Raw genomic sequence first — 11,696 nt, 5'->3', positions numbered from 1 at the left:
TGCATGGCGGCCTTCCGAAGGCTGGCGAGGAAGTCCGCTGCTTTCTCCCCTGGCGCCTGAACCTTTGCGCAAAAGTCCATGCGTGCCACGAACCTGGTGGGCTTTGGGGCCAGATGATCAGTTAGGGCCTTGATAAGGTCGTCGAAACTCTCCCCCTCCACCTCCTTGGGTGATATCAGGTTCTGTAAGAGAAGAAGAGTGTCCATCCAGCACAGGCGTATGAGATGGGACCTCTTCATTCCGGCATCGGTTACCCGCAAGCATGCGAGGTAGTTCTTGAGTATCATCACCCACGTGGTCCCTCTCCGGGTGCGATAAGTCGAAGGGGGCGATGCCCTCGTGCGAGGTTCCAGTGGCGACAGCGACGGCGACTGGGGCCGATGACGCGGAGGTGGAGGAGGAGGTAGTGGCGGCGTTTGGCTCCGACATCCTTGCTCGGCTATGTTAGGTGGCCCGAGGCGAGACGAGGCGTTGCTGGGCGAGGCGAGGCGTTGCTAAGCGAGGCGAGATCGGCGGGGCGAGGAGGCGAGACGAACTGGCGGGCTGCCGAGGCGAGACGTTGCTGGATGAGGCGAGCGGAGCGAGGCGCGACGCGGTTTGAGCGATGACCTGGCGAGCGGCGGCGGCTGCGATCTTGATCGGGCTCGGTGCGTGCTTGATCTCCTCCGGGTCTGTTCAGGAAGGGTAGAATCCCATCCTCGTCACCAGTGAAAAGTACTCAGAACGAAGAGTGATTTCAGCAAGAGTACTTTATTTAGTGAAGAACAAGACAAGGAACCCAGCTCGCAGGCTGGTTTATATGCGTTCAGAAAACCCGCCACCAAGTTCACCTAACACACCCCCTACTCCCGATAGGCTATTTACAGTAACCGGGCGACCATTGGTCTCCCGGCTGGGAAGCTAGCCCTTTTGATTGGGCCGGCTAGGATCCTACGGATCCTTTGTCTTTCGACCGAAGCTACAGGTAATTTGTGCCTGGCCAGCCCGGGCAAGTCCGGGCATGTCCGGCTGACTGCATTACACGTGGTAATGGCGGCAGTACATTACAGTGGGGGAAGGATTAAGCACCCTCTTCCCTGCCTCTTCTTTGCTCCAACCTCTCCCCTCCCAGAGATGGCTTATCCTGAAAAGAAGGCCGTCTGTCAGGCTTCCGTTGCTTGTGTCTGCACGCTGTACTCAGTTTTCTCATTGGTAATGTGTTAACAAAATAGATCTGGAAGATATTGATTGGCCAATCCATTAACAACCTTCCTTTTTCTCTTTGCAGGACTAACTGTAGCAGACCTTGTCTTTCCGTGGTAAGTGCATCTAACTGTCTGGTCTTGAAACTGGAAATTGCCCATTTGCCGTTTTCCACTATTAACATTAATAATTGATACATATAAATGTATAGACATAAATGGTTAGATATAACTAGGCATAGTTTGGAGAATTATGTTGTAAAGACAAGCCCTGCTGCAGGCTTATGGTGTGGAAGGACAAACTCCCTTTCCCTTTTCCTCCTGGCAAGAGCAAGAAGCTGGATGAAAACAGAGATGTGTTTTCAGACACAGGCTTGTCTGTCCCAGGTTCAATATTGTGGGGAAGCAGTTTTTCTCCCTACTTCTCCACAGATTGTGGTGCATTTGTACACCTTCCAGGGGTTCCATCAGCTTTTCTTCAGTCTTTCTCAAACCTACCTTGCTGCAAAATTTTGGGAAAAGAGCACAGTAAAGCTTGAATGGCTGCATGTGCGTGGGAATGTTTGGATTTTCCCACCTGTGTGGCATCCATTTTTCCTGCACCTGCTGTGTCTCTTCCCTCGGGGGCAGTGAGGTTGAGAATAACCATAGAGAAATCGGGTCAGCTGAGCCGAAGGGAAAACAGGTGAAGTCTGACATGAAGAACAGGAACAAAAACAGCGAAGGAAAGAAGTGAATCAAGGTTGAGAGGAAGACGTGAGAGGATATTGAGTAGGAGACTGCTGGGTGTTGATGATGCCGTGGGAGAAAACAAGCAGTGGAACAAGACAGGATCAGACCAGGAGGGCAGATGGATGGGAAGAAAAGCAATCTGAGCAAGAAGCCAAGAGGCTGCAAAGGACATTAAGAAGTCACCGAAGATGGAGAAGTTATAAGAATGAGATCAAGAATGCAATCAACATGGCAAGTGAAGAGGAATAACAAGATACTAAAGGAGCTACAAAGAAAAAATAAATGTTAAAAAGATGGATCAGTGTCTGAATCAAAATGGATATAAATCACCGAAACAACAACTGGAAGAGAAGAAAGAACGAGTACCAGGTCTTAAATGCAAGGAAGAAAAGATGACCTGAGGGGACAGTAAACAACTACAAGACAAGGAACATGGACAGAAAAAACCTGAATAGATTGGGGGGGGGGGCAGTCTGCCAGTGGCACTTTGAGGAAGCCCCTCCCTCGAAGGACCAGTGGTGCAGGAAAGGCGAGGGACAGGAGAGGATCCAGAGCTGCAGAGGTCACACTTCCCTTGGAGCAAAATAAGAGTTGATAAGAAAGAGCAAGAGAATGAACAAGATAAGATTTAAACAACTGAATGAAAACTTAAGAAAGCAAAGAGGACCTAGATTCAGGGAAATAAGAGCCCTAGAATCACTATGAACAAAAGATCCCATGATTCGTGAAATGTGCCCCCCCCCCGCAACCAGGATGTCCATAACCTTGAAGTCGCTGTCTGGAAATGGATTGGGGGATGCTTTTAAGTCTCTAAATCATATTTCCAGGTCCTGAAAATCCAGGAGATAATTGTTACATGCCAGAGTATTAATTTTCACATTATATTTTGCAGTTGTACCTAACCTGAGCAAAAAATTAATCTGCTTCTCTTCGCACCTGAAGAGTGTGCATGTGTTAAGTCCAGCCTATATCCCTTTAGAACACTCGGAAACAGCAGCTGTTATAAAAGTTGAAGTCAAGAGCTTCTTTCCCTGCTTTGGTTCTTTAAAAAATACATTGCATGGGATTTTTTAAAGGGCAAGAACCAACTGTCAAGCTGCACTTCAAAAGAGGATTGTGTTGGTTGTTTAGTCCGTCTGTCAAATGCAGTCCAGGGAAGGGGAAGAGGCAGACTTCCTTCCCAGAGAGAAAACAGTTGGTGTGTTCTGGTTCCACTAAAGGGTCCAGTTTGATTTCTGTGCACCCTTGGCCTGAAATGAGATGCACCCAACTAGAACACTTAATGGCCCTCAGACAGAGGAAACAAAATGCATCCATGTGGATTCTGGGTCTGTGTTGAATCTGAGATCTGCACAGAGGGCCAGGAGGGCTTAGGCAAGCGCATAGACTTTCCAATTTCAGGGGGGGGGGCTGAGGCTGGGCCAGAAGCATTGCTATGCTAGGTCCTTGAAATGGAAAAAAGGGAAAGGGAAAAAAGGGAACGACGGAAAAGAAAAATGGAAAGAAAGAGAGAGAGAAAGAGAAAAGGGGGAAGGGAATGAAGGAAAGAAAGAAATGGAAAGAAAGAAAGGAAAAGAAGGGGAAAGTGAATGAAGGAAAGGGTGGGAGGGAAAGGGTAGCAAAAAGGGAAAGAAAGAAATTGAAAGATAGAAAGGGGAAAGAAAGAAAGGAAAAGAAAGGGTGAAGGGAAGGGAAGAAAATGGAAAGAAAGAAAGGGGGAAAGGAAAGAAAGGGGGAAAGTGAATGAAGGAAAGGGTGGGAGGGAAAGGGTAGCAAAAAGGGAAAGAAAGAAATTGAAAGATAGAAAGGGGAAAGAAAGAAAGGAAAAGAAAGGGTGAAGGGAAGGGAAGAAAATGGAAAGAAAGAAAGGGGGAAAGGGAAAATGGAAAGAGAAAAATGGAAAAAGAAAGAAAGAAAGAAAGAAAGAAAGAAAGAGGAGAGGAGAGGAGAGGGAGGGGTGGAAATAAGAAGAAAAAGGAAAGGAAGAGAGGTCCCCTCTACTGGTGGGCGGCCATGAGAGTGCTCAGTTTGGCTCCCCCCTCCCCTTCTAAGTGGGAGGGCTGAAATGGCTTCCTGCTCTTTAAAGCCAGCGGCCTCCTGAATCTGCCTGTCACCTGCTGACTTTAAAGGGCAGGCAGCCATTTCAGGGCTCCCTTTCGTTCCCTCCCCTTGGGGGGGGGGTGTGAAAGGGTTGCCTCTTCAGAGCTCCCTTTCCCTTCCCCCCACTTCTAAACCGGGGAAAGCAAGGAGAGCCCTGCAAGGGTTTCCCCGCCCTTTAAAACCAGCAGCCGCCGGGTCCATCTGCCAGCTGCTGGCTTTAAAAGGCGGGCTGCCATTTCAGAGCTCCATTTCACCCTGGAAAATTTGGGGGAGAGGCTCATCCCCCGAGCCCCCCAGCCCCCCCATAATCTACACCTATGGGCTTAGGGCAAGTCCACAAAAACGTCCCCTCCCTTCCACCATCGAAGGGCCTTTCTGCCTCTTGCCTCCAAAGCGCTGGGGTGGGCCTGTTCCGCATGGCCTTGTTATTCAGTCGGAGCCATCTGATATTTGCGACCTTGGTTGGTTCTTCCCCATATTGCCTCTGCAGGTTCGTGTTCATCATGGGCACCTCCACTGCCCTGTCCTTGAGTTCCATGCTGAGGCGGGGCTGTTCTAAGGGGCAGCTGCTGCTGAAGATCCTCTGGAGAAGTTGCCTCCTGTTCCTGCTTGGGATCGTAATTGTGAACCCAAATTACTGCCTTGGGCCTTGTAAGTTCTGAGAGTTCTGTTTCACTTCATGTTGTCCGAGGAATGTTCCATGTCCCTTCGACTCAGCTGCATGGGGGTGAGGGTGAGTCTCTTGTGCTCCCTTGTGGAGAAGAGCCTCACCCAGTGCTGTGTGGGTGGAAGCGCGTGGATGGTGGGAACCACAACATGACATCCCAGAATGCAGTTCAGAGGGTTGTGTGTTTAACCCTGCAGAGTTTCTCATGAGGCAGTGCTGACTTGGGGTTCAAGAGCTGAAGAGCTGCAAAGCAAACTGTCGGCGTCCTCACGGGCCATTTGGGAAGCCCCGTGGTTCAGGTTCTCTCTGAATGTGCCATCACAAATTATCTTGATTATTGCTTTCTTTTTATCCTGTTCTTGGTGCAGCAGAACTTATTTTATTTATTTATTTTATTCATTTGATTTATACCCCGCCCTCCCCATGGAGGCAGGCTCAGGGCGGCTTACAGACATATATATAAAAATACGTTGAACAAGATATATTAAAACAGATAAAACAGTTAAAACCACAACAAATACAAAGTGCTAGCCATGCAAATAGTAAACAATGGTGGCGTTTTTCGGCATCGCTGTATTCCAGGCTCCTTGCCAGGCTATTTGATATTACTTTGATGCTGATGTTAAGGGCCAGGGCCACGATGTTAACGGGGGGCCCGGTGGAAGAGCTCCGTCTTGCAGGCCCTGCGGAACTAATGTACGAGGTCCCGCAGGGCCCTGATGTCCTCCAGGAGCTCATTCCACCAGTGCAGGGTTGCCACAGAGAAGGCCCTGGCCCTCGTCACCGGCTGGCCTGGCTTCTTTAGGACCCGGAAGGGCCAGGCATTGTTGGGATCCAGATCTTAGTGCTCTCTGGGGGACATGTGGGGAGAGGCGGTCCCTCAGGTAAGCAGGTCCCTGACCATGTAGGGCTTTAAAGGTAAGAACCAGCACCTTGAACCAAATCCAGTGTGCTATTGGCAGCCAGTGCAGCTCTTAAGTTTCATCTACTGATGCTCTTCCTTCCCAACAGCCGTGCCAAGCTTTGAGCCTCCCTCCCCTCCCTCCCACGAGGCTCCTCCCACTTGTAGTCTGTTCAGCGTCAACTGCCCCTTCGCCTTAGATCCTGACAGCCAGAGAATGAGGGATGCAGGAGCCGGCAGGAGCCCTGTTGGCTCAGAGGAATCCCAGTCGGGCAGCTCAAGCGCAGATACGGCCAGCCCAGCGGTGGGGGTGGGGAAAACTGGGCACTGCAGAGTCACGAGGTGCTTAGTGCCCATGCCAGTGTTAATCCTGGAATTAAAAGAAGAAAATCTTGCCAATCTACTCTGGTACTTGCATTCCCTTTGGAACACTGGCGGGTAAGAGGCCTTAGAGCAGGTCTCAAGACACCCAGTTTTGCCAGCTCTGACAAGGTGGCATTTCCCCCAAAATGTACTGGAGCACAGATTTAAAAATGTGTAGGTAATCGAAAAAGTTGTTTGCTCTGGAATAGCCTATTTTGCTCAGTGTCCAGCCCTGTGTCTTTATCTCTCTCTGCCTAACACAGCTCTGCCACCTCTCTTGCAGTGTCCTGGGAGAACCTGCGGATCCCAGGGGTGCTCCAGAGACTGGGGTGCACGTACCTGGTGGTTGCTGGGCTGGAGCTCCTCTTCGCCAAGCCTCTGCCCGACAGCACCAGCGTGGTGAGTGAAGGGCTGCACTGGGGCTGGACCTCCGAGTGAACGCTGATGTCCCTTTCGTTGGCCTGGGCCCAATGGAGTCTCCCCCCCCCCCTTCTGAGGAAGCACACAGGGGGATAGCTTTTCAGAGAGTGCTGTACAGAGCAGCCCTGGCTGTCAAGTAGTGCAGGAGGTCTCTAGCCAAGTCCATCCTCTCGTTTTCACGGAGCTCCGAGAAAAGCGGGACCAGGCCACCCTCAGGCACCATCCCAGCCGTGGTCTGGCCAGGCTGCCCGCAGGGGGGAGGGGCTCCCCTTGCCCCATCCTGGGACCTAGAAGAGGCCTTCAAGTGGAACGTTTTATATTTATCTGTTTGTTTATAAGAAAGACTGACCTACTGCTTTAAAGTTTAAAGAGACAGGTTTGTATTCTAAAGCAACTGATACGATCAAATAAATTAGCCAACAAGTCAAAAATGACCAGAAGAGTCCTGAGATGATATTGGAGCCCGGACTGTTGCCACAGCCTGTCAGTGCAGCCAATACCAGACAGCATGCTCGGTGTTCACACTTGAGAGAAGCTCTGCAGGATCAGGCCCAGAATCCTGTAATCCAGCATCAGAGCTAATGCTGCATTTCCCACTTGCCTTTGAGCCCTCAGTTTGTGATCGGAGTGGGAGGGAGGCTGGCTCTTGTGGAGGTTGAATCAAGAGCGCCCCCCCCCCCCCATGATTTTCACAAAGTGAGTAATTCTCTCCCCACCACTCCAAAAAGGTTTAAGCCAGCTGTCCTTCTCATGACTTGCTGTACAGAATGGAATAAATGTCTTAAAACACAGTGCAGGTAGGGGCATAGCTTCGAGATGACTGCTCATGTTGTCATCTTGCCCCCTGCAAATCCAGCATCCTGTTTCCAACAGTGGTCAGCCAGATGCCTTTTGGGAAGCTCACAAGCAGATCTGTAGCATAATAACAACAACAACAACAACAACAACAATAATAACGGTGAGGTCCTGATTTTGCCACACGCACACTCCAACGCACAGTTATTGCCTGTTTGGCTGGGCTGGTTTTCCAGGTCCAGCTCCTAATGGTGGGGAGGAGGCTCCACTCCCTTGTCTTGGAAAATAACATCTTGGTGGCCTGGGTTGGACTAAGAGCTGCCACTCCAAGCCTGAACCCTCCCCTTTTATCCTTTTAACCAAGAAGAGGAAGGGAAGAGATTGGATTTATACCCCCTCCCTTCACTACCCAAGGGAGTCTCAGAGCGGCTTACAAACTCCTTTCCCTCCCCCTCCCCACAACAGACGCCCTTATGAGGTAGGAATGGGGCTGAGAGAGCTATGATAGAAACTGCTTTTTTTCAAGAAAAGCTGTGCCAGAACTATGGCTTTCCCAAGGTCATCCAGCCAGGTGCAAGTGGAGGAGGAGTGGGGAACCAAACCCGGTTCTCCCAGATCAGAGTCCGCACACTTAACCACGACACCAAACTGGCTCTCACTCCCAAAGGTAGCGTTCCTCTACCGTACTCCCTTATGTGCTCTTTGGTGCTTGGTGAGACAGTCACATTTTAAGGCATTTGTTTACTCATTTAAAATGCCATTTTTCAAAAATAACCACTACAAGGTCATGAAGGTTAGGTGAGGGTCATGCCCAAGGGCACAAGTGAAAGGTCTCGCCCTCATGCCTCTCCTGAAATAGGAGAGAAACAGAAGTTCAGCCCAAATCTTAAAGCACCAGCACCCATCTTCCCACAGTTCCTCTCCCTATGGGTAGGGTGTTGAAAGTATAGTTGCACGACATGTGTAAGGAAACATGGTGAGTGAAATCAATGTAGTATCGGTGGGCAAGGGTCATTTCCTGCAGGAGAGCACAGGAGCAGAGCTCTGGCAGTAAAGAGCCCAGGGGGCGGGCACATGCAACAAGTCCCACCCCCTGCTCCCAGCAGCCCTCAGTCAGAGCAAGAAGCAGCCAGGTAAGTTGCAGAGCTCCCCCCGGCCCCCGGGTCCAAAACAGTCCAGTGGCACCTTTAAGACCAGGTTTTATTCAGGCACAAGCTCTCCCTCCTCTGTGAGGACAGAGCTGCACGTCCCCCGTCTCCCCCCCAATAGCTAACAATCCAAAACAGTCCAGTGGAGCCTAAGCAGTGGGTGTTGCCTTCTGACACACTTTCGGTGATGTCAGGGGGTGTGGCATATGCAAATAAGTTATGCTGATGAGTTATGCTAATGAGATCCTGTACCTCTTTTTCTATGAAATTACCCCTGTCAGTGGGGAACAGGTTTAGGAGGTATGAGGGGAATATTTTCCTCAACCCAGGGGGAGAGGCATTTGGACTAGTGAACTTGCTTCTCTCCAGTGGTTCTGAGTATGCAGTCAATCAGTTTTGACTGCAGGAAAGAGAAAGGTGGTGGCTATAATCCAGTCTGTTTTTTCATAGCCTCCTAATGTAGATGGTAGCTGACTAGGACTGAATTACCTTGATTTCGATTCCAGGGATGGGTTATGGCAGAGGTGTCAAACATGTGGCTTGCGGGCTACTGCTTCCTTCTCCTGACCACTGCTGCTGCTGCAGCAGCAAAGGGGGAAGGAAAAAGAGGGTGCAAGCATACGTACCAGATAAAAGTTCCTTCTGCTCCCTCCTGCTTCCTCCTCTGGGACTGCTGCTGCATTGCGAAGGCTCTCTTCCTCCTTTAGGGAGGAAGCATGGGGGGGGGGAGGAAAAGGAATGCACACGCATCACAGAAAAGCTCCCTCCGCTCTCTCCGGCTTCCTCCTCTGGGGCTGCTGCTGTGTTCCCAAGCCTCTCTTCCCTCGTTTGGAGAGGGAGTCCCATGGCGCCTTCAGGATCAACAAAGTTTTATTCCAGGTAGAAGCTTTCCTGTGCATGCATGCTTCTTTAAAGAGAGGGAGGTTCTTCTGACAAGCCCTGCTCTGCTGTTTATTTTGAGACCTGTTCTCTCTCTCTCTCTCTCTCTCTCTCTCTCTCTCTCTCTCACACACACACACACACACACACACACACACACACACACACACATATTAAAAAAGGAAGGGGAGCAGGAAAGAGATGCATCTGGGATAAGGGGGATTAAAGGGAAATTATTTTGGCTTATTCTGAAAAGTTTTTTTTTTAAAGATTACATTTCTCTTTGCCTATCTGGGCTTTCCTTTAAAAAACCCCCCCCCCCCCCCCGCATTTTTGTTTCATTATCTTCACTAGCACTGAGTGAATTTTGTCCAGTCTGAAAGAAACACATTACTTCACTTGGAGAGATCCCCCTTTCCAGTTCTAACAGACGAAAATAATAATAACAATAACAATAATAGAAACCTAACAGCACAGCTTGCAATCTTTATTAGCGGAAGGGAGCAAGAGTTCAGTAGCACCTTAATGACTGACAGAGATCTGTGGCAGGGGGTGAGCTTCCATGAGTCACGGCTCACTTGTTCAGATACAGCTGGAATGTGAGTCCATCTGTCCATCTTGGGAGAGTAAAGTGACTTCAGATGCCAAATGACAATAGCAGACACTGGTAATGAGAAAAGAAACCTAGGTCTCAATTCAGTCCAGGAAAATGCATTGAGCTTCATTATTAGTTGCACTTCATCAGTCTCTCTTTCTAATCTCCCTTTGAAATTCCTTTGTAAGAGAACTGCTACTCTTAGGTCAGCAACTGAATGTCCTGGAAAGTTCAAATGTCCCCCCACTGTTTTTTGAATGTTGTGGTTTCTTGTAGCTGTAGAAAGAGTGTCCAGTAGCACCTTGAAGATTAACAAAATTTGTGGCAGGGTGTGAGCTTTCATGAGTCACTGCTAACGTCTTCAGACTTATGTCCATTTATTCTTTGCATCCTCCTGGACAGAATCCTCCTAGATCAAACTGAGACCTAGGTTTACTGTCGCATTACCAATGATGATATCTCCATGCCTAATACCCCTCTGCATATCACACCTAATCCAATTAAACCTATTGCCATTAGGCATCTGAAATCATCTTTATAAAGTTTATATCTCTAGTACCTCTTGTTACATTTTATGGCACACATGGTCTGGCCCAGCAAAGTGACATTCATGTCACATCCAGCCCTTGTACCAAATGAGTTCGATACCTCTGGGTTAGGGCTTTTGCTGGTATCCTGTTCCCTGCAGGCTGCTGTTGGGTCTGGTGACCCCCAATGTACTTCAGCACCCATGCTGACAACCCCTTCTCTGGTCACCCTCAGGATGCCATGGCTCCATGGCAACTGTAGGACAGTCCCAGGTTGTGTTTGGCCTAGCCTGCAAGAAAGGGTCTATGTGGGATCTACTTTCCTACACAAAAGCCTGGTGGTTTAGTTTGGTGGTTTAGTTAGTCCATTATCTGCTGAAGGCTTGGCTGGTGTTAGCGCTTCCTCAGCATATAAGTGAGAAGCTTATTTGAATGGTTCATGCTTGAAGACTAATAATTGGTTTCCAGAATGCTCAGAGGGTTGGGGGAGGGCTGTTGAGAGTCTTGACTGCCGTTCTCTTTCGTCTCTGGTGGCAGCAGGGGGTGGGCCTGGGGGTGCAGACAGAGCGGCTGACCTCTCCCCACCTGCCAAGAATGCCTGTTTCTTGGTGTGGGAGGGAACATGCAGATCCAAAGTGGGTGGGGAGACAACTTGCGTATCAGCAGAAAATGTGCATCATATCAGAGACAGCTCCTCATGAGGCCCTTTCTGCCAGACGAGGTCTCTGGGCTTCCCTCCTTCTTTGTCTTCTGTGTGTCCTGTGAAGGAGCTTTGTTTTCCTGCACTGTTCTGAGGTGTCTTGTTTTTTTTAGTGAACTGGATTGGGCCTCAATATTACGAGAAACAAAATACAAATGATGAGGCAAATAAATAAATTTAATAATGGAAACAGCCCACCCCTATTGTTGGTTAACACTTCCTTCCCCCCACAACAGCTATTTGTAGGTGCAGTGCCAACTCCAAGGCACCAAAGGACAGTTGAAAGGCATTGGTTTTCCCAAAGAGAGCCAGGAGCTTTCTGAAACAAACCACCCATGAGCAATGAAAACTCAGGCATTGTGGAGGCCCACTACAGTGACACCCCCCCCCCAATCAAAACACCAGTCCTGGCCTGTGGTCCATTCCACAGAGCAATTGTCTGTACACAGCCCAACATGGTCATGGTTTTAAAGTAGGCCTCAGATTTCTCAGATGGGACTTCCAAATATACCACTGAACGATAGCCAAAACTTGTTGAAAATATTTTTAATTTTCAAAGTGCAGAAATAACTAAATAAGCTGTGGAAATTTAAGCCTGGAGAAGAACAAAGATAGTTCAGAAGTATTATATCCTGAACAGAAGGATGGATACCTGGCTAGGTTTGGATTTATTTCTTGTTGACTCAGG

General features: G+C 49.1%; 1 protein-coding gene across 1 annotated transcript in view; it reads left to right on the top strand.

Moving 5' to 3' along the window:
• HGSNAT (heparan-alpha-glucosaminide N-acetyltransferase) overlaps window positions 1–11,696 on the top strand; it is a 59,315-nt gene that overhangs the window by 37,076 nt on the left and 10,543 nt on the right. Inside the window, exons 7-10 of the mRNA XM_015407730.1 lie at window positions 1,268–1,298; window positions 4,504–4,664; window positions 6,228–6,343; window positions 7,419–7,434. Coding sequence (XP_015263216.1) covers window positions 1,268–1,298; window positions 4,504–4,664; window positions 6,228–6,343; window positions 7,419–7,434 — 324 coding nt within the window. The remainder of the gene's footprint in view (window positions 1–1,267; window positions 1,299–4,503; window positions 4,665–6,227; window positions 6,344–7,418; window positions 7,435–11,696) is intronic.

This window comes from Gekko japonicus, unplaced genomic scaffold, assembly GCF_001447785.1.
Source record: "Gekko japonicus isolate JY-2015 unplaced genomic scaffold, Gekko_japonicus_V1.1 scaffold2017, whole genome shotgun sequence".
Lineage (NCBI taxonomy): Eukaryota > Metazoa > Chordata > Lepidosauria > Squamata > Gekkonidae > Gekko > Gekko japonicus.
This window is presented reverse-complemented; position numbering and strand designations above follow the sequence as displayed.